Source organism: Cryphonectria parasitica (genome assembly GCF_011745365.1).
Source record: "Cryphonectria parasitica EP155 unplaced genomic scaffold M406scaffold_5, whole genome shotgun sequence".
Taxonomy (NCBI): Eukaryota; Fungi; Ascomycota; class Sordariomycetes; order Diaporthales; family Cryphonectriaceae; genus Cryphonectria; species Cryphonectria parasitica.
The window spans coordinates 2076040-2098132 of NW_024468913.1; the positions used below are offsets into that span (position 1 = coordinate 2076040).

Here is a 22093-nt window from a genome sequence, read left to right on the forward strand (position 1 = left end):
ATACAACCTTAGCGGCTCGGTCTGTGCCGCACTCGGGGCTCCTCAATCTTGACGGCCGGGCGCTTCGAAATCGCGACGAGGATCTGCTTAGGTGGCACAGGAAGAGCTCCCGGGCCCACCGCCTCGCATCCCGGCAACATCATGTGAGTTTGATGAGCTCAAGAGGAGAGCAAAATGCATTGTCAATCCGAGAGAGGGAACATTGCTTGTGCTCGATTTGGATTCCTCGTGTGGGCCAATCTCCTTCCTACCCCGGGCCCATTTAATTGGAATGTCATACAAGAAGACCGCCTGGCCAAGAGGACGAAGTCCACCAATCAACAACCTGTCTTTGGTACATTACCAAGTCTCATTGCTGCCCCAGATCCCCCACTCTACAGCATGTCACACGCCCATGCACCGGTATGCCCGGTACCTTTTTTCACGCTCCTCCTTATGGGCCCAAGGCTGAATTAGTCTAACAGGAAAAAAGACATCTCGATGGCCTGGAACACCTTCCATCATGTCATAACAGACACGCAATATCTCGGTTTCATCTGTTGCAACTGGCATGTCTGGACAGGACAGTACCCTGACGGCTGTCCATGGACCAACATGCGTGGCTTGCCATGGCCGACCGAACTCATCACCAAAGCATGAGAGTGTAGGCATGCTACAAGAGGGGGGGCGCTTCTGTCGTCCTGGGGATCTTGCTCGACGAGTGTCCATGCCACGATGGCAGCATGCACCTGTGCCCACAGGCGCGTGGACCCTCAATGCGACTGGGGAGATCCATGCCCGTCAGCTTATCTTGTCCAATCAAATTCTAGTCTCACCAGTCCACAGCGTTGCTGTCACCACACGCCTTACCTGGAGTAGCCTAGACCGTCCCGACAGTCTGGTAAAGGTCAACATGATTGCCTCTTTTCTACAGGGGGGCCTGCCTGGATGGATCCTGCGCACTTCGCAGGCCACTCTGGCGCCCTCGGGTCCTGGTACAGACGATGGTACTGTTCTTTGGTACTTTTTTTTCCATCCCTCCCTGCCTCCCGAGCATAGATCCCTCCCGACCTGCCCGAGATGGCGCAAGAGGCATATGCCGGTCGGAACTTCATGGATCTCTGGACGGGCCCCTGGACAGGTCACCGCCTCGACAGAGCAGACCTGATACAATGAGCTCGTCGCCCTGAACAGGAAGGGGTGCCACAAGAAGGCCAACCGACTCCTGGACACGACATGATCCTCCTGTGTTGTGGGCTAGGCATGTGAGCACCTAATCGTCAGGATTGTATTATGATGGCTCGTGCTGAGCTGCCGAGAAGGATGATGCCTCAAACTCACGCTTTGATAGTACATCCAAGATAGGCACGGCTTATGGAGACATTGTCCTACAGAGCCTTTTCTTACCGACTCTCACGCCATGGCCAAGTGTATGAATGGTCCAGCCGGACTGGAGTCCCAAGAGGAGCCCTCACACCCGGACGGTGTATCCGGTAACCTCGCGATGCTCAATCTGGACAGCAAATCCCCACCTCGCCGTTCTCTGATCCACCTCTCTAGAGCAGCAACCCTTGTATGCTTGTTCCTCCTGCGCGGAAAATGGTTTGGGCTTCAAGAGAAGAGTGGGCTGGGCTACCTTGTCGTCTTGCTTGACGACAGCTGGCGCCAGAAGCGTTGGGTCTTGTTGCAGGGCTGTGTCTACTAAAATTCTGCGGGGTATCCTGCTTGTACCCTGTCCGTGGAGGGAGGGGAGGGGGAGGGGGGTGTGGGAATGCGCTGTCATGTACAGGCCGTGGCCGTGACCAGCGCATACTCGACAGAACACACCCTCCCTTCTTGAGGCGGACGGGCTGGAAATACAGCTCGCTAGAGTGGGCGAGCAGCACCGTGCCAGCTTGGTTGCAAGAACGCAACTGCGCCTACACACCAACCGCAGGTGAATGTACCCAACTTCTAACCCCCCCTCCCCCGGCAGGTCAGGAGTCTATACAGCAATGCAGCCGCCGCGGAGGGGACAAGCCATAAGGGACCTTGCATTTGCGAGCGCACGTAGCTGTTCCTTCTGGACCATCCTCCAATGGTACCACGTCTGCTGTCCCGACTCTCTGGAAACCAGTAGAAAAAGTCTGCGAAAGGCGCTTCGCCCTAAATAGTTCAGATCCTCAATGGCTAACAAACCAACATTCGATGTCGCATGGTGGAGGCAGGGAACTCCAGGCCCACCCCTACTGCATCAATGTTACCAACATGCGTTGTGTCCTGAACGGGCGAGGGACATCTGCTGAAATATGTGGTAGCCAATTGCGAAAACTGTCTGTGGTCAACAGGTTGCATTTCTCTGAGAGATAGTGCCTCTCCTCCTTCTCCACTCAACCCCCATATTATAAGACCACCAGTCAACAACTACAAAGGAAGAAGAAAAGGAAAACTCTCCTATATCGCTAATGATCTCAATTACGACAACTTTGTGGGCCTGAGTCGACTTACTTGCGATGCACTCCTGAGTTGCCGGGCTACAAGGAAGGCCAGACGAATCAAACGACTGAAGAAAACGTCTCTCTCACACACCAGAGTCTCAGACGTTCGGCGTCCGTAGCCCTGCGCTGACCAAGGAAGGAAAAGAATTTCCCCCTATAATCATGGCTTCTCGGTGTCAGAGTACTTCTCAGGCTTCTGCACCTCATACTCCCACCACCCTCCCTACTCTGCCACCTGTCAGCCGCATACTTCCTCCCCCCGTTCAGGACTCGCGATGCTCGACTTTCACGGATCCTATACACCATTTTAGCGATTTAGAAGGAAGATATTGGCACGTCCGCAACGCATCAACTTGCTCGTCCGCCACCAGTGACCAACGCCCATCCAAAGGCCGTTCAGGACAGAGACGATGGCCTGGCGACCCAAAGAGGGATGCCAGTACACCAAGGGTTCTAGCCGAGGATTCAAGTCCGAGACACTCCAGGGACAACGAAAGCGGAGGTCAAGAGCCTGAGTACCTAGAGCAGTCGCTGAAGCGATGCAAAATTAACGATAGCGATTGGATCAGCAAAGCGCTGAGTCAAGGACAAGAGCAGTGGGCGCGGCGTGGAGTGCCCGATCCACGACCCTTTCCCCTGCAGACGCCACCGCCAGAACAATTGGAATCGCCCTTGCCACATCCTCATTCACGACAAAGCACGCCCACACAACAGCATCGTCACCGGACCTCCCGCTTCCTCAGCCCGTCTAACCTTGCCCGGTCATCTGGTCTACACTCCGCAGCGGGTTCACGGCGATCATCATACATCTCCTCAAGCACTGCGCCATCTCCCAGCCCAGTTCCCAGCCATACTACTGTCGCCTCGACGAGCCGACCGGACGAAGCTTCACCTCCAGACACCTCAACCGTTGCGACAGCCTTCTCCGACATGGAGCTCTCCGTCCCAGAGCATCCAGTAGCTCCTGTTGAGATAGACTTGACCGGGACCTTTGAGCAGATACACGGCATGCCAAAGGTCAACTTGAGATGGCGCACGCCGATGGAAGAGCCGACCTCGAGAATAGAGTCCCTCCCACAACAATTGTTCATGCGCATCATGATGTACTGCGGGTACAGAGAACAGACTCTGCTAAAGGAATGCAGCCACAGGCTCTACCGTATGGTAGATCTCGAAGCAATCCCCTGGGAGGTCAAGACCGAGGCTATCCTCTGCGAAGAACGCGATAATCCCAAGAACTTCCCCAAGAAAGAGCCGAGAGCACAGAACAAGAATGAGCCCAACGAGGATGGCGGGAATGCAGAAGCTGCCTCCTCTGATACAGAAACAACTTCACGGACAAGCGCTGTCGACAGCAAGAAGAACAATGACAAGACAGCCTCGGACGGACGGAAGCCGGCAAAGGGCAGATCAAAGCAGACCAACAGCAAGTCCAAGTCCAAGCAAGCAGCCGACAGACCCAAAGCCCACCCGGACACGTATGGAAAATGGGGCTGCTATTGTTGCTATAAAGTCCTGCCGGCACATTACTTCGAGGGCCAGCTGCTGGAAGACAAGGAGAGTCGGGTCGCGAAAAACCAAGATGCAACGAGGGCGAACGCTGACGAGGCCGACAAGAAGGTCGACATGCGGGTCGAATACGTCCAGATTCTCGGTGTTGTTCCTGGTGGGAAGCTGCCGGACTGGCTTACAACAGATATGCGCACAGTACAAACAAACAATATGGATGACTACGTGCGGCAAAGGATGGAGAGAGGAGTAAACCAAGACGACCTCAGGGCCTACTACAGAGACATCAACAGGGAGAAGCACCTTGTCGCACCGCTCCGGAGCGTCAACCCAACATTCACCATCTTGCCAAACAGTTCTCCGAAGTTGAATCAAGAGCATCTTGGGCACCTAATCAACAACGACAAGAAGTCGAGAAACGCAATTGACTCGACTGGCGGCAACAATATCAACAACCCAACAAAAGCCACTGCTTTCACCGAGAACATTGGCTCTGGGTTTGATGCGGGATCCCGCAGGCCGCTCTATAAGCTGCCAGCTAACAAGGCTGCTCGAGGAGGGCTCGAGGCTGGAGGTTACACATACGAGCTCTTTGCCCCCCGGGGCAAGCTTCAAGATGAAAGATACTACGAGGAGCCGACCATGCCAGATACCAAGCAGGTCGGCCACATTTGTCTTCCGCAGAAGAGTTCTGAAGACGAGAAGTTGGGTATACCTTTGGGACCTCAGGTTGGAGATGTGGTCTCGCTACGTCGGGTGTGTATTCCTTGTGGCACCAAGTTTGCGGTCTACAGGAGGGATTGCAATCGCAAGATTATCAGCAAGACCCAGGAGGCCTGGTGGGTCTGTGACTGTAAGCAGGTCAGACTTGCTGGAATGAGCGATGGCTGCAAGGCATGTGGCAGCAAGGTCATCTACTAGTCATGGGATGATATAAAAAACGGTGGGCTCGGGCCAAGTTGTGCTCCTTTTAACAACAATGAAGCTGGTTAGACTACGCTTCTTTGGTCTCTACACTACTATAGACAACATTGCCTCGTGGCCTTGATACCTTTTAGAGTCGAACCAATCTTCAAAATAAGAGAGAGGAAGAGAATTAGACTTGTACCAAGCTTGCTCGCCCATGATAGCAGATGGCCAAAAGTCTAGCTGCTGTGTTTCTTGTCAAACACCTCAGGTAGAGAAGTCACCTAAAGTGGTACGACACACTCTCCAAATTGGTTGCCGAGTATCTGTTTTCTCCCTTTCCAACCACAGAAACTAGGCCAGGCTTCCGTTACATCCAAAAGAGGGGGTTCATCAACCAACAGCATTCAGATCGACAAAGAACAAATCCAGGAAAGCGGGCCGGAGGTACGCAGCAGAATTGGGTAGCAAGTCGGCCGCCCAAAACACACACACACACACACACACACACACACACCCCACCCACCTCCCCCTCGTCTATAGTCGGCAGCCCAGTCCACCCAGGCGCCGTGGTGGGTTCCATCTCTGTCCTCTTTTGGTATCAGCTACAGGACACGAAGTGCGCCGCCAACCCTTTTTTAGTCTTCTTCTTTTTTTTCCCGGGTTGCGGCCGCTGAGGTTGACTAGGCCGAGCAAATCCATCTGCACCAGACTTGAAAAACTGAGCCCCCCTCCCCTTCTCTCAGACAATGCGACAACCTCGGATGTGAAAACGTTAGGTTCCCTACAGGCCGCCTTGGCTGAAGTGTGTTTCTGTTATTATAGACATTGGATGAAGCACATATTGACTATAATTCCTGTCCACCCAATCGCGTCTATTTTCGACTCGAAAGCCTTGGATCTCCTCCTGTAATTTTATCCTCGCTCGTCTACAGTTGCAGAGCTCAGAGCAAAGTCCCATCCCCCCCGGCCTGGCGTGTTTCCACCTGCGCCTTGCCTCTTTGTTTACCGCACTACTTGCATTTTTCATGCATCTAGGTCCCGGCGTTCTGGTTCACCTAATCAAATCACGTCTACAAGTCGTATGACCTTAGGCAAGAAGGCAGTTAAGTCCTATGCCCTGTTTATGAAGAGTTATTGTGTGGACCCTCCTGGGGAGTTACACTAGCTAGTGCTCACGGCTCAACCCCCTTCTTTCGTCGCGAGATTGCGTGAAGGGGCCCGGGGGGGGGGGGCAGAAGGAGAAGGCGATCAGTGCGATGCACTATGCCCTACACCGCAGCAGCACCGCAACGGCGAGCATTGACGGATTGGTAAAGCAAAATTTTGAGTTGTGGGGGTGCGACAATTGTTTCGTATGGGTGTTCTGATGGCGCCATGGGACGGAAAGGGTTGTGTCTCTGTGCAGCGAAAAGACAGCGAATCCAAGGCCGATAGTGAGACGACACCCACACCCACCCACGCGCACACACAAAAGAAGGAATAACAGAACGAGTTAATAATGACATGCCAATTTATCGATACTCCCAACGGCTTATGCTTGATGTTTTTGGGGGGCCGGGAGGAGGGGGGCTACCAAGTCATCTCTACTATACTGCGACAATTATCACATCAACAAGGCGCGCATTCAGTGTCTCCTAACCAAAGAAACACCCCAGCTCGATGTCCCTCATACGATCTACTCTCAGAATACTAGCAACTTAGCATTACTTCCGCGGAGACAAGAATACAAGCCCAGCCTCTGAAAACGTTCTCAAGCCTTCAAAGCCCTACATGAACGTCTTGACGAATCTCTCTCTGTCTTGTCGTGCTCTCACTAGCAGGGAATCACCGGCGCCTAATTTGTCCAGGGAAGCGCTTGTGCCATGCGTTATAACAGTGATAGGATCTATCCCACCTGCATGGACTAGGACAGGTGTCTCTGGCATGGAGGGAGGGTAGCTTTAACGGTTGATGCCGGCACTGTGCGAGATGAACTGTAGTCCCTCGAGGTCACCGATTCATGACTGCATACACATGTACATCAAGTGAGCCTGTCTCTATTTCTGCTTTGCCGAACTTGGCGAGCCTCCCAACGTGCATCTTAGCCTTGCGACTTTTCTCATCACGGTACTTGAAGGAAGAAGAAGAACCAGACAATCGGTCTTGTCGGCACGCCGAGCGCGCGGTAGTCTCAGAACCAACGGTCAAGAATCCTTGCCACGTGGTGTCTTGGACCTTTGAAGGCATCCGCCTTGCTTTCATTTCATGAACAGACTAGCATCATGTACTCCATCATCATCGGGCTGGATATGAATGGAAAGGCGGATCAACAGAAGCTTGAGTCCCCTTGTGCCTTGTGTTTTCTCCTGAGGGAATATTGGCTCCGTGTTGGTCTCACTTCCTAATTATGAGTTTCTCATTATGCCATCGTATATGTTAGCTGTACACAAGTGTAGATATACTCATCGCGCCTGGGAGGTCTTGGCCAACATTGAAGCATATAATATACCAGGTGTCTGTAATGGTCGATGCTGCCCAATGTCCTCCCATCGTCACATACGCACAAATGCATCACATCCCACTCTCCATGTCACCCTCCATTTCCTTTATTTGTAGAAGAGGCTTTAGACATAATCAGCCGAGATCCCGACGGATGCGTGGAATAGAAGAAGAAAAAACGCGCGCCTGACGCCCCTCCTTCTGCCTAGGTACACATCTGCAAGTCCCGAGATGTGGCTCCTGCTCGATCCAGGGATCCGCATGCTGACGCTTGACACCCTCACCAACTTACCACTAGCCAGTCAGGTAAGTATCTTAAACGACTGTTGGTACTTAGCGTCGTCACGATAACCAATCAACCAGTCAGGCAATCACTCGGCGCCTCCTCCAGAGATTATCGGTAAGGCTGTCTGTCAACAAGACCGACCGAACCTGGTAGATCATTCAACACTAGCATGGGGGTGTTCATTATAATGTCGGCAAACAGAAATCGTCTCTCAGGATTTTCAAGTAGAAAGACAAGTCGTCCAGCACTAGTAGATCTCGGCCCGCTGGCCCTTGTGGCAAAGTTATCTCTTAGGTCGCAGTAAATGAGCAGAGCTAGGGCAAGCAACGGGTGCCTTAATCCAGATCGTGGCCTGGTTCGTTCTGTGCGTTTTTCCCCCTTCCTTTTCTTCTTCAAACTTCCAGGCTGCTTGGAAGGAGTTTCCTTCTACTCAGGATCGCCCTTGTGCACCGCCTACGCAAGAGCCGGCTATACCCAGACCGTGGTGTTCCAAGGTCTCGGACTACTTTCATGATAGTGCTGTGCATTTGGGTAGTTTCATGAGGTTGCTGGTTTAAGCCGCCGACAGTGTCATGGTGTGAAGCCTTGTTTTACCTGCCTCAATACTTGCGGAGCGCCAGCCGTTTCTCCGTTCATTGGTTGCCCTCGTGCCACATCCGTCATATACTCGTATCTGACACGAAGTCTTCTTTTTTTTTTTTTGACGAGCTTCCTGTCTAGGGACTTGAAAGTTCCAACAGGTGTCTAGTAGAACAATAGATGCAGATGGACGGCGGTCTGAGACAGGGCAGACATCTTCTTCTGGTTGGAACAGGGCTTGGAGCCCATTGAAGGTGCCCCTCCCGCTTGTGACCTGTAACGAGTCGGTGCATCTTGATATGAAAATCCATTACACAAGTACCTTATTCAAGCGAAAAAAGAATTGCCACCTGGCCAAGACCTCACTCACATCTTAGCAAACCTTGGAACGGTAGCGCTCGCGAATACTTCTCAACTCATCGCCTGCAGCTTAGAAAAGTCAGTCTGTTCTACCTGGGTCAAATCGATGTCTCGTTCCAGTTGTACAAGTGCGAGATTGATCTGCCTGTGGCTGACACCCGCGCGCATTAGATTTTCTTGACGTATGCTTTGCCACGCTCTGAGGAGCAAATCTCACATGAGATGAGCTCCGCTCAGCTCAGAATACTGCCGAACACTGTCAGCAAAACGTTGCCTGTGTCACCGTGTATATCTCACGTATAACATCTATGTTTATGTTAGTAGGCAAGTGAAAAGCTTTATGCCATGCTAATTCGTAGCTGAGAGAGTAAGCGATGGCCCGTCCTTCTGGCCTGCTGACTTGTACAGCCGTACCTGTTCTCAACCTATAGTATCCTATTTCTCGAATCAGAAAGTAATTTTTTCTTCTTTAATTAATCCTTCATTGGTGATCTTCTCTACCATCATTGCCAGCAATCAGAACTGGCCTGCGAGAGGAGATCCACATATACCATTTCATCTCAAAAAAAAAAAAAAAACCCCCCAAAAAAAACCCAGTAATCTATGGAGCTGGCTTGCTTCCCATATTCATTGCCCATATTTAATCTTCAAAGGCAATCTTTATGTGTTACCTCTAATATAGCAGACGTTTAGTCAGGCACGCCACAAGTAAGAAGAGCAGAAGGTCGCTCCACTGCTGAACTTGTGGATGAACGTGACACGGAGCCTGCGATCGTGATGGTGATTGTTATCCTTGTTGAGTAGCTCGTGAAAGCCCTGGTCCTCTCTTCAGTAGCCAAGGGCGCGCATGTGATTGATATCAGAGTCGCTGAGCAGATCTCCAAAGATCTAAAAAGGACTTAGAGCATGTACACTTAGATTCTGAGTTCTCCCTTACTGAGCTTTCTGGCACATGTCCAAGTCATAACCTGTATGGAAATTTGTCATGTTCATGGCTCAAACGTGAAGTGAAAGGAGTGGTGTGAGGTGCACCAAAGCCGTAAATTTTTGGTGTTATAGAAAAGAGAGTGACTGATGCTGTCCTGTCTCTCGCTGTCTGTTACTAGCTAACACATTTCATATGGTCCATTGCCTCACTCCGGTCGTGCCATGTAGGCAGTTCCTCGCAGCACACTCTTGGAGTTTATCATTGCTACTGCGGGTACCAGGCTTGAAGACCTTCCCATCTTTGAGGGCTGAAGCTTGTCCCGTGGCAGCTGTATTGAGGGAAGCCACTGCAGCAATATGACTACAGAACTTCATAATACAGCAGTTTCTGGCTCCAATATAGGTGCATAGATTGGAGAATGTAGATTACTTGAATAGATCCATGTCTGTGCTGAGACCTGAGCAGCTCTCTCTGCGCATCTTCTCTTGATAGCCCCTTTATCTCTCAATTCAGGGTGATTGTATTCTTGATGAGACCTACGAGAGCCAACAGATTGAGATGCTCCACGCGATCCAGCTGCTGCTTTCATTGTTAAGTGTCTAGATTGGATGCACCACAAGATCTTAGCGGTGACAGTGTTGGCTTCAAGTCCATCCTTGGACACAACCCCGTGACTGGACATACTTGCATGGCGTGTGTGGACGATCTCACATCCAGGTCTCGGAACTATGTGGTTCACTGCAACTTCCTAACACCATTATGCATAATGTAACCCTGTGTTTCTTTTGCTAAATTTATGTGAGTTCTGTGCTCTGATACTACGATAGGGACTCCCTGATTGTTGCCTGCTTGTAGGTATGCTGTAAGTTATGGCTATGAGAAACGCAGAAACTTGGTCTATGATGCAAAGTGATGAGTCCAAGTGAAATAGCTCCTTGCTAAAGTTTTGATAAAGTCTCTCACTCATACGAGGATGATGTTGAAAGAGATAAACATTACTCAGCAAAATATTCCAGCTTAGTTAGAGAAAAACCCTGATGATCTTAGTATGGACTTCATCACATTGGACAAAATCATACAAAATCTATAAAGATCAAGCTGCAAACTAACATACTTTTACCTGATAATATCATTTATTCTTCCCTAAAGAGAAGTTTGCTTATCAGATTCTCTGGTTTAGTAATTTGGCGTTCATTAATATGCTAGATCATAAGCTGCTTCTGTCTGATTTAAAGTGTTATCTGCACTCGTTTGTTATTCACTTTGACCTCATCCAAGCTTCAGCATCAAATATCCAGAAAGTGAAGCATGGAAAGGATAAATCAGATGGCTTGACAATAGGAAATATTCAGAATATTGACTTGATCTCTTGATTCGCATGTTGACAAGTTCGATAGGGTTCGAAAAGATTTTGAAAAGTGTCGATGCACATGTGAATATTTTCCAATCCATGCCACATCTGAGAATGGAAACTTTCTTGTATGCTCATATGCATCGATACCTGAATTCATCCCATCACGTATCAAGAAGTTTCGAGAACAAGGGAAGTCTGCTCCATTCACCAGGTAAATACTGGAATGTGGTAGCCCCTTCCTTCTGGAGCCTCAGTGCCCCGCTTCCCTGCTATATTGCACCTGCTTCATCTTGTTAATTGTCTGAGAAGCTGAATACTTTGATCTTCTCAACAATTCCAGCAGCTTCGATCATGGCTCTCGCACCCCAGCACTAAGTATTTAACTCCAGTTCCTTTTTCCTTTGGCATCCGTTCTTCTTCCTCTTCCTGTTCTGTCCCTGCTTTTTCTTTTCTTTTCTCCCCAACAATCATTAAATTTTTTCAAGATGGCAAAGCCAACAACAGAGGAACTTATCCAGCGAATGTCCCAAAACGGGGCGGGTACTGGTGAGAAGCGCACGGAAGCGGTCGAAGACCCTGCTATGTTGCGCGCAAGGCTTATTGAAGCCTTGAAGAAAGCGCGACTGATAGAGCGGGAGGAGGACCTGCTTCCTTGTGCTTCTCAACCTGATCCTGCCCGCCCACCGGCCCCTTCTTCCCTCCCTGCCCAGTCCGTCTCGCCTCAATCCATATCTCCATCATCCAATTCGACCTTGACTGCGGCCGATCAAGAATCGCCGGCTTCTTCCTCGTCCTCCGAGCTTTCACACGACTCGTCAGACGAGGAATCACAGGAATCGACAATGTGTTCACCAAAGACAGCAAAAGAGCTGTCATTATCGACTGGCCAATACCATGCCGTCACCAGTGACCACCAAAGCGGTCAGGAGCCGGATGATGAGCCCCAAGCACCAGGACTTGTGCTTGGAGGCTACGTCAGCGGAAAACCTGTATACTTCGCGACTAAGGAGTACGTTTTTCCTTTTTTCCCTTTCGCAAAGACCCTACCTCAAAGAGGCAGGGGAGGTTGAGAGACACAGAGAGTGAAAGGGAGAAAACAGAATCGGCTTTGCTTACGTTTGCAACAGAACTTCGGAGCCCAAAGCGATCGAGACCAAGACGGCCATTGGCCTGCGACACGTACAACAGCCTATAGAGACCTGCTTTGGACAGACGCCTACCGATGTGCTGGCTGGCGCTGAATCGAACCAGCCAAGCCTCCCCTCAATGCCACCCAATCGCACCTTCTCCAACGACTGGTTCGCTGTTGGCAAGTCCTCCTTGGGCGGCTATGGCATCTCTGCCGCCGTCGATATCCCGAAGCATACACACTTCCTTGTCGAGAAACCATTCATCCGCCTCAAGAAGTATTGCGAGCTCCCAGGCAAATATGCAAAGCTGTCTCAGGAAGAGAAGCTCGTCTTCGACAATTTGCACGAGTTCGACAAGCAGGACAGAGCGCCTGTCTTCAAGAAGTGGAACGCGAACAGGTTCGTGCTTGGGAACGATAATAAACAAGTCTCGCAGGACAGAGTGAATACTGATTTTGTACTCCAGCTTCGTCCTCGGCCAAGGCGAGGGCTGCTTTGCTATTGCTTCCAATTTCAACCACGCCTGCCACTCGAAGCGCAATGCGCAGTACTGCTGGGACGGAAAGCGGCGCGTGATGACTTTCACCTCGATACGCGAGATCGCGAAGGGAGAGGAGATCTTCATCTCGTATGGCTCGGTCTGGGAGTTGCTCTTGGAGAAGTTCGGCTTCGCCTGTGAGTGTGGAGGGTGCGAGGGCTATGGCTGGAAGATACCAGCCAAACCCTGGTATGCGGAGTAATAGAAGGCCATTGGAGGGAGCAGGCGGTATTGCAATTATTTCTCTTCACCGAAAAACTTGCCCAGGGGAAGAGAGTCGTTCTGGGGGAGGCATAACAGAGCCTGGGGGAGGAAGTTGAGATCGGGATGGTGGATATCTTTTCCACTCGGAAAGGACTACTTTGCGCATTTGCTGCACCTTCGGGGCGTTTGCGGAGTAATCAAGTCTGATCAATGCATACATACGACAGTTGGGAGGGATGAGGACTGCATTTGATAGAGATCAATATATTTGCGTTACTACTTTGCACGAATGAAGAACATTGGCACCGTCGATGAATGACCGCCCTCGTCCTTATATTGATATGGTGCCGGACTTAGGCGATGCCTCGCCAGTGACAGCCAGGCCCTCTCAAACGGTCTCCCCTGATATTGTTCCCTCCAAAATCGAAGCAGCCGTCTGATTTCATGCTGTCTAAGAACCGGAGTCGCAATCGATAACAATGATGAAGCATTTATTCCTGGCTGAAGGGCACAAGAATGGGAAACAATCTCGCGGGATCATCAATTGTGTCGGGTGACCAAAGGAAACAAAAACATGCTCATCTGCTTTGAAATCATGCAGGACACCAACAGAAAAAACTCGCCCGTGTCTACTGGTAGTTACTCAGAGGATGTAGAGGCCCTACTGCTCTAAGGACATGTAACCCCCTCTTCTCCCTCAAGCGGCCCTGATTATTGCCCTTCTCCTTACATAACAAATTGGCCTCGAATTATTATTAGTCGCAATTGCGCACCATCAACGCCAGTGTCTTTGGGGGGGGGGGGGGAGGGCAGGTCTGCTTGTTGATTACTCAACTACGAGGAATATCCGAGTTGTATATGTCAGCAAGTAGACGCCTTGCCAGCGACTTGGGTGTGCGTACTTTCTTTTCTTCCGAGGTGGAGGAGGGGGGGTGGGGGCCGGACCGTATAACGCAGTGAGCAGCATCTTGCCGTGGCTTTAGCGGCTCAGCTTTCCAGACAAGACACCAAGTCAACCATTCAAGGGCCTTGAAGAATATCCCCGAGGGCCTTAAACGCCCAAAGAAGGGTCGCTAGTCCTTTCGTCCCCCAAAAGTCCCTCGCGTCTTCGGCTTTTTCCGTGTATTCGTGCTTGCCGGGGGCCTGGCGATGATAGGACTATGTAATAAAAGGACACCGCCCGAGTGGACATCCTACGATAGCTGGCCACCATTGCTTCATCTTTTGACTATTTGTTGCAATCATGCTGACCGATTTCGTGGAAGCTTTGCATCGCACAAACCTGTTGGAGGCTGATGTCTTATAAAAAGACAGTTCCAGGCGGTCTGGTCCCACTTAAAAAGGGGACAAGACGTTCTTTCGTATTCATTCATACGTGCGGGACCTGATTGGACGCTCACTCACCGACCTTACATCATTGAGTTCATTTTTGTTTGCTTTACTTTTCAAGGTGCTTGTGTTCAATCTGTGATACTCAAAATGGGCACAGAGATGGAGTATTCGTCTCCAACCTCCGACTCGGAAAAGCCAGAGGTCTCGGATCGGGAGAATGAGGTGCAGTATTGCGAGGCGGCCTCCGAGAAAGACGATACTGGCCCAGCCACGGCTTCACAAACCGCCACGGCCCCGGCCACCTATGTACGATCTCAGCTGCCGGCTTCAGCAGCACCAGACGCGAACTCGTCTGGGCACGGCCCCATACCGAACGGCGGACTGCAGGCCTGGCTGCAAGTGCTGGGCTCATGGGTGGTCCTCGTGGCCACATGGGGCTTGGTCAACACGTTTGGTGTCTTCCAGACCTACTACGAGACGGAACTCCTCAGCACCTCGTCATCAGCGTCCATTTCCTGGATTGGCTCGATCCAGGCGTGCCTGCTCATGCTGGTCGGAGTGGTGGCCGGGCCGCTCTACGACGCGGGCTTCTTCCGGTACCTGCTCTCCACAGGGCTGTTGCTCATCATCTTTGGCCAGTTCATGATCTCCCTCGGCACGGCGTACTGGCACATCCTCCTCGCACAGGGTGTGTGCGTCGGCATCGGCATGGGTCTGATCATGTTGCCTTCTACAGCCATCCTGGCACAGTACTTCACTACGAGACGGGCGCTGGCGATCGGGATCGCGAGCTCAGGCAGCCCCATCGCAGGAATCGTGTTCCCCATCGTGTTCAGCAACCTCGTGAACAGGGTGGGGTTCGGGTGGGCGACGCGTGTCATCGCCTTCATCCTGCTTGGGCTGAGTGCGATCCCCGTCGTGTTCATGCGCACGCGGGTGCCGCCGTCAGGCAGGAAACGTGCCCTCATCGACACCGACGCGCTGCGGGACCCAGCCTTCGTCTTGTTCGTGAGCGCGAGCTTCTTCTTGTTCCTGTGCCTGTACACGGCCTTCTTCTACCTGCAGCTGTTTGACGAGTTGCACGGTCTGTCGAGCCTCGCATTTGCGCCGTACACGGTCACCCTGCTCAACGTGGGCAGCGTCTTCGGGCGGCTGCTTCCCAACTACTTCGCTGATAAGGTAGGCAGCGTCAACACCTGCCTCGCCTGCGCGGCCGTCTCGGCGGTTCTTCTGCTCGGCTGGCTGGGTATCCACAACCTGGGCGGGCTGGTAGTGTTTGCCCTGCTGTACGGCTTGTTCTCGGGCGGGATCGTCTCGGTGACGCCCAGCGCGGTCATGAGCATGTCCCCAGACATGTCGCGCGTCGGCACGCGGATGGGCATGACATTTATGCTCGCGGGCTTCTCCATCTTGCTTGGTACACCCATCGCGGGTTGGATCCTGGGTGGATTCAGTGAGAGCGAATGGAAGGGCGTCATTGGGTATTCGGCGGCTGGCGTGACGGTGGGAACGTGTTTGTATGCGGGCTCGAGGTTGGTGTTGTACAGGCGGAATGGTAAATTGGTGGCATGAGATTATAGAGGTTGACAACCTTTCCAAGACATTGCGTACAAATACATTATATGCTATACCTGGCAGCATATACAGCATGGAGTACAGGGATGGGTAGCCTCTTATACTGTATCATTAGGTTTGCATGGCAGAAATACAGATGAGTGTACATTGTAAAAGATTTGAGTTTTTTATTGCAGCACCCGTTGTAAAGCATCTGGGTTGCTCCTGCAGTGCTAGGTCTATTGGAAAGTTCAAACCTGGACAGGTAAGATACCATTGGCAAAGTGATACCTGATATGCGCTTTTTCGCTTACCTATTGGACGGCTGGGTCCAGGGCTGTTCGGGGTTTCCCTTAGCCCACCTCCTCCAGCCTTACCATATTTCTTTCCATTGCTTTTCTATTGGCACAGCATCCTTAATCACCTCACATCAGTAAGATGCCCATCAGAGAGCATATAGTGCGGCTCAAAAGCTGATGACATGTCCTTCCATATGGTGAAACGTCCTTGAATACTACGTAGTCTTCAACTACCCCCCTCCCCCCCATTATTGACCCTGCTCTCTATAAGGGCCATCAGTGATTTCTGATCAGTTCATGACTCAACTTACTTGTATGAAGGAGTTACTAATATTTCTCTGCATCAACATGCTCTTGCAGAGTGTGATGCTGGAATACTGGTTTGGTGCTGTCAAGATATCCACTAACTAGAAGATATACAGAGAGAACTACCATAGTCTTATAGTCTGGTGTGCAGGTGAGAAGTGAGAGGGGAAAGGGAGGTGGAGGAGACATGCTGACCTGCAGCTCAAAAAATTCAAAGTTGCCAACAACACGACACACCCCTGCATGCCGTCAGAGAGAAGATAGTTGTGCACCAGTCTGTCTGAAGAAGAAAAAGCAGAATCATATCATTTTGCCCTCATTCTATTCCCTCCACCAAAGCTGAAAGTTCCAGATCATCGGTCTCCTGTATGTTTTGTCAGTTTTTGTCAGACCGGACAAATCCACCACTGGGTCCAGTGGTGCTGTACAGGTCAGCCCTTATTCAGCGACATCCCCCACCATTTCCGCCTCTAGCAGGGTCAGGGTGCATTGTGCTAGGCTTGGCTTGGGCATATGGGCCCCGCGTGCCTGGAGGGTCGGTGTTATGGTATGACAGATCATGATGTAAATTAGTACCAACAGAAAGTAGCATTTCTGCAAACAGCATCACCGTTGCTGGAGAGCTATATCATAGTACCTTCCCAGCTATTACCAATGCAGACAAATCCATTACTACACAGCACACGCATGGTTAGCAGAGACAATGGGAGACAGAAATGTACCCTCTCTCTCCTTCCTTTTTGAGGAGGGAGGAAGGAGGGAGGGGTGAATCCGAGATCCCAATCCCGAGGAAAGAGAGGAGGGGAAGTCGAGGAGAGGGGGAGGGAAAGAGGGTGGATCTGCACCTAGAGGACTCACCCTGGTAAAGAAAGCTTGGCAAGGTACTACCCGCCCACCACAGCACTGTGTAGAGTAAGCATTCTGATCATGGACTGAGACAAAGACAGAAATCAACAGTTCCAGGGTGCCTGGGTGCCAATCGTCCATAACGGCACAAGGGCTACGAATCCGATGGAACCAACAGTTGTACAGTAGTGGATCCTGCTGCTCTCATCAGCAATAGTCTCAAACCCAAAGACTGTGTCCTGCATTTGTGGGACCCTTTCCCCTCCCCACCCAGCCGAGCATGCCATATCTGGGACCCTGGCCTCATCATGTCAAAGAATGCACCAGCTTTCCTTGTCAGGATGACACTATGTAATATAAAGATCCCCTCATTCTCCCACCTTGCCCCTCTTCCCACTGGACTTTCTTTATTCAATTGACTCTTGTACACCTTCTAGAACCCACCTTTTGCTATCTCAACAGACTTCCAAACCCACAGTCATAATGGCTCCCAAGATTGCTGTTGTTTATGTAAGTAGCTATATCAACAGCTTCCTCGAGTGCTTGCTTATCTCTTGACAGCTTAGGTGAACAAAACAGCTAACCCATGTTGTCCTCTCCCATTAGTACTCCATGTATGGCCATGTCAAGACCATTGCTGAGGCTGAGATCAAGGGCATCGAGGCTGCTGGTGGTTCTGCCGACCTCTTCCAGTATGTATACTGTTCCTACAAGATACCATTTTCCCGTCTTCCTCTCTTCTTTCCCCTTCCATCTGCCCCCCCCCCCCCCAATATATTTCCAGCTTCACCTAGGAATCTATGAATGGCAAAACTGACGCAGGCCCTGTCTGCCTTGTCCTTTAGAATCCCAGAGACCCTCTCCGAGGAGGTCCTGGCCAAGATGCACGCCCCGCCTAAGCCCACCGACGTGAAGACGCTCACGGACCCGGCCACGCTCGTTGAGTACGATGCCTTCCTCCTCGGCATCCCCACACGCTACGGAAATTTCCCCGCCCAGTGGAAGGCGTTCTGGGACCACACGGGCGCCCAGTGGCAGACGGGTGCCTTTGCCGGCAAGCTGGCTGGCCTCTTCATCTCCACCGCCTCTCTCGGTGGCGGCCAGGAGTCGACCGCCATCGCTGCCATGTCCACCCTCGCCCACCACGGCATCGTCTACGTCCCATTGGGCTACTCCAAGACCTTTGCCCAGCTCACCAACCTCTCCGAGGTCCACGGCGGCTCCCCCTGGGGCGCTGGTACCTTTGCCGGCCCCGACGGCTCCCGCCAGCCCAGCGCGCTGGAGCTCGAGGTTGCTGAGATCCAGGGCAAGGCCTTCTATGAGACCGTGAGCAAGTTCTCCGGCTGACTACATGGAAGTGATGAAAAGAAGAAGGAGGGGCAGGATGGGCAGCCTGCTGCCACCACTGCTGCGGCCAAGAAGCCCGACGTTAAGGCGACCGGGAACAATGGGCCAGCTAAGGAAGAGAAGAAGGAGAGTGAGGGGCCGTGTGGACTGCCCAAGAAGTGTGCGCTCATGTGAATGTGATACCTCGGGCGAGTAGAATTAAACTTCAAAGAAAAAAAAAATACAATAAAAGATTTCGAAGAAAGAAAAGAAAAAAAGGATGAATTATGTTTACCCAAATATGCATGCATATGATGTACTCGTCAAGGAAGCTGCTTACGACCTTGGATTCTGCTTTACGCCAGACTCGACAAGCTCAGAGCTTTGCCTTGTCACCGCCCTCGTTAGGCGCCTTCGACAACACATCCTCCCACCAAGGCCACACGCTCGGCCCGTCCTGGGGCATCGTGCCCTCCATCACCGGATCCCTCTTCTCCACGAACCCCTTGACGCCCTCGACAAAGTCCGGCTTGCTGAACAGGTCGAACAGCACCTTGCTCTCCAGCAGGTGCGCCTCCTCAGGCGACGCCGGCCCGCGGTAGATCATATCCCGCATGACCACGGCACTCACCACGCTCGCGCTCCGCACCACGTCCTCGGCGATGGCCAGCGCCCGGGGCAACACAGCCGCCGGGTCCTCGACGAGGGTGAACAGCCCGTCCAGCAGCGGGGCGTCGGCGCGGCACACGGCGCCCGTGGTGGCGAGGTGCACGGCGCGCGAGGCGCCCAGCAGCCGCGGCAGGAAGAAGGAGCTGCAGCCCTCGAGCACGAGCCCGCGCCGCGCAAAGACGAAGCCGATGCGGGCCCGGCGGTGCGTCACGCGCACGGCGCACGGCAGCGTCATGGTCGCGCCCACCCCGACCGCGCTGCCGTTCACCGCCGCCACCACGGGCTTGTGGCACCGGAAGATGGCGAGGGACGCCCGCCCGCCGCCGTCGCGGTGCGTGTCGCGCGTGGCGCTTGAGAGGCGGTCTGCCTCGACGGATGCTGGCGACGCGGTTAGGTCCATGCCGGCGCAGAAGATCTGGTTGGTCGGGTCGGAGCCTGTGAGGACGATGCAGCGCACGCGGGGGTCGGCGGAGAGGAGGTGAAAGGCGTGCTCTAGAGAGGTCATCATTGCTGTGTTGAAGGCATTTCTGGCGGCTGGGCGGTCGAGGATCACGAGGATGATGGGGGTTACCATGGGGGAGGAAGGAGGGTGGTGAGAGAATCTGATAGTAGGGAGCTTGAGGGTTTCATAGGAGGAGGGGAGGTCGGCCATCTTGGAGATTCTGGCCCCCCTAGAGGAGACTGTGTGCTTTTGAATTGTGTATATGTCAAGGTAAAGAATGAAACCAAAATATATCAACTAAGGCCTTTCTAGGAGATGAAATTTTTATCTGGGTTTCCGGGATTTTATTGCAGTTCGTGAGGGGAAGGCATAGTTACAAGTAAAGCATTACCGTATAAGTTAGACGCTCCCACAAGGGAATAATGCCGAGGTCAAATCTGCTCAGGCGAGGAGGAGCGTTGAACAAAATTCATAGTACATATTATACTAAATATGAAATCGAACCTGTAATAAACTGAGTTCATACTTTACTAAAATAGTCGTTCTGATGATGAATTGTATTAGACCCTTCCCTCTTATTCATGTAAAGGGGTGCTAATAGATCACTTTCTCTGAGAGGCCTTCAAAAATTGAAAGCCTCGGTTGCCAGGACGCCGTTAAATATCCATATCAGAATCAGTTCAATTCGTGATTTGAAAAAAGAAAGACAGACAGAAAACCAATGGTGGCAATCGTTCGTTACCGCCTCTCCGGGAGTGGGAGTGAGTACGGCTAAGTGCAATGACAACAATTGTGAACACATGACAATCTGAGCAATGCTGCTTTGGCTTTCATTCTACCTTTCAAACTCTCTATCACTTCCTTTCCCGCAGGCAGGAGGAGTCCAGCAGGGTTTTTACATAAACTTGCTCGCCAAGCTCATCAGGCCACCGCTGCTCCCGCCCTGGCTCTTAAGATACATCTTGAACGCCATCTCGCCAGCCTGCTGCACGGCGCTCTCCTTGGACGCGCCGGAGCTCACGCGGCCCGACGAGGCCTGCGAGTCGAACAGCTTGCTCGCCTCGCTCATGGCCAGCCCGATGAACTCGCTCTGCGAGCCGCCGCTGCTGCCGCCGCTACCACCGGCGAACATCTTGAGCGCCTGCATGGCGGCCGCGTTGCCCATGGACCCAGAGTCGGCCTCGCTGCCGTCGTCTTCGCCGCCAAAGAACTTCTTGTGATGGGCGACAGCCGCTGTAGCACTGGGTCAGTATCTTCTTTCCTTGTTTTTTCAGGGGGCCCCTGTATCCCCGCCTTCTCCTTCTTTTTCTTTCTACTGTTCCTTCTCTTTATGTGTCTTTTGTCTTTCTTTTCTTCCTTTTCCCCCCACACACTCTCTGTATGTATACATCCTTTTCGAAAATCGAAGTGATAAAGGGAAATTCGCAAACGTACCCTGCTCGTCAACGTCTTCGTTCGCAAGCTGGGTCTTCTTGCCCATGAACTGACCCATGATGCCCGAGAAAAAGTCGGAACCGCCCGAGTCGCCAGCATTGCGAGCGGCGTGCTCGGCCGCGCGCTGGTGGAAGCCCTCTTCCTCGCTGTCATCACGGGGCGCGTATCCGCGGTTGGGCACTAGAAGGAGAGGAGGGATGTATGTTAGTTCAGTGATGTTTTTTTCTCTTGTGGCCACAAATTAAAGCAGACATCTGAGCATTCAAGGAGAAGATATCGAGGAGATATCTGTATGGTTATGAGATGGGCAGACTTACTCCTCTCGCCCTCGTAGCCACCGCCGCCACCACCGCCACCACCACCATAGGCACCACCTGTCTCTAGGTTAGTATCTGTGGTCCTCGTCAAGTTGATTCCTAGAAAAGGTTGCCCTTACTGCCGAATTCTGTATTTCAAGATATGATCAATTAGCATGTACTCCCTCCAAAATCTTCAATAGTATTGCTCATTAGGAGCCATAGGAGCTTCCGCAACATCTGACACGGGCGGCTGCCCCTGATGACGAGGATGGCGGGGTAGCTCCGGCAATAGCTCGCTTGGGGTACTCACCGGGCTGCTCTCGTCCGTAAGACATTTTGAAAGTTTTCGTTCTCTTTGGGGGGTTTGATATCCAGCAAAAGCGGGCTTGTATTTTGTTCAGTCGTCACAAGTCAATAGACCTAGGCAAAAATGATGATGGCACAGGGTGGTTGTCGTGGTTTCTGACGTTGACCAAGAAAGCTTGGTGGTGCGCAGGGGCTCTTGGCTATACTATATAGAAGCCACTACAAGCTTGCATTGTATGGGGATAATAGGGTGGGGTTGGGGGGGCTTTCAGTGACTGGCTAGGGCTGCCTCGCCCCCTCCCCTGGAAGAGGGGTTGCATCACTGCATAACAACCTCACTACATCACTGCACCTACCTCTAGAGGAGGCGCAGCGGACCCCACATCATGAGCTGTGAGGTGACGTTGGTGGGTACCTACCTGCTGAAACCTGAAAAGAAGAGCCCCCGACCGCTATTTCTCTTTGGCTTGTTGTCCAATCCAGCTCTTTAAGCATGAGCATGACCTTGACAAGATGATGCTACAATGGTACGAGGAATGAGTTAGAAAG

General features: G+C 52.0%; 6 protein-coding genes across 6 annotated transcripts; 4 read left to right on the forward strand and 2 right to left on the reverse strand.

The window, feature by feature from the left end:
* Positions 1-3386: 3386 nt before the first annotated feature.
* On the forward strand, positions 3387-4886 carry M406DRAFT_330950 (uncharacterized protein; the record flags this gene model as incomplete). The annotated part of the gene is made up of 1 exon (XM_040920580.1): positions 3387-4886. The coding sequence occupies one exon, from the start codon at positions 3387-3389 to the stop codon at positions 4884-4886; it is 1500 nt and encodes a 499-aa protein (XP_040775580.1).
* Positions 4887-11344: 6458 nt separating this feature from the next.
* Positions 11345-12984, forward strand: M406DRAFT_70848 (uncharacterized protein; the record flags this gene model as incomplete). The annotated part of the gene is made up of 4 exons (XM_040925377.1): positions 11345-11868; positions 11987-12388; positions 12456-12664; positions 12959-12984. The coding sequence occupies 4 exons, from the start codon at positions 11345-11347 to the stop codon at positions 12982-12984; spliced, it is 1161 nt and encodes a 386-aa protein (XP_040775581.1).
* A 1226-nt stretch (positions 12985-14210) lies between these two features.
* Positions 14211-15789, forward strand: M406DRAFT_98428 (uncharacterized protein; the record flags this gene model as incomplete). The annotated part of the gene is made up of 2 exons (XM_040926407.1): positions 14211-14285; positions 14382-15789. The coding sequence occupies 2 exons, from the start codon at positions 14211-14213 to the stop codon at positions 15633-15635; spliced, it is 1329 nt and encodes a 442-aa protein (XP_040775582.1). The 3' UTR covers positions 15636-15789.
* A 1703-nt stretch (positions 15790-17492) lies between these two features.
* On the forward strand, positions 17493-18656 carry M406DRAFT_356599 (flavo protein WrbA). The gene is made up of 3 exons (XM_040923486.1): positions 17493-17578; positions 17675-17760; positions 17914-18656. The coding sequence occupies exons 1-3, from the start codon at positions 17552-17554 to the stop codon at positions 18413-18415; spliced, it is 615 nt and encodes a 204-aa protein (XP_040775583.1). The 5' UTR covers positions 17493-17551; the 3' UTR covers positions 18416-18656.
* A 114-nt stretch (positions 18657-18770) lies between these two features.
* M406DRAFT_259624 (ClpP/crotonase) lies at positions 18771-19715 on the reverse strand (the record flags this gene model as incomplete). Its single annotated transcript, XM_040917310.1, has 1 exon — positions 18771-19715. One exon carries the CDS (start codon positions 19713-19715, stop codon positions 18771-18773), a length of 945 nt encoding a protein of 314 aa, XP_040775584.1.
* Positions 19716-20400: 685 nt separating this feature from the next.
* Positions 20401-21573, reverse strand: M406DRAFT_340190 (uncharacterized protein; the record flags this gene model as incomplete). The annotated part of the gene is made up of 4 exons (XM_040921532.1): positions 20401-20738; positions 20940-21119; positions 21287-21313; positions 21549-21573. 4 exons carry the CDS (start codon positions 21571-21573, stop codon positions 20401-20403), a joined length of 570 nt encoding a protein of 189 aa, XP_040775585.1.
* Positions 21574-22093: the final 520 nt, after the last annotated feature.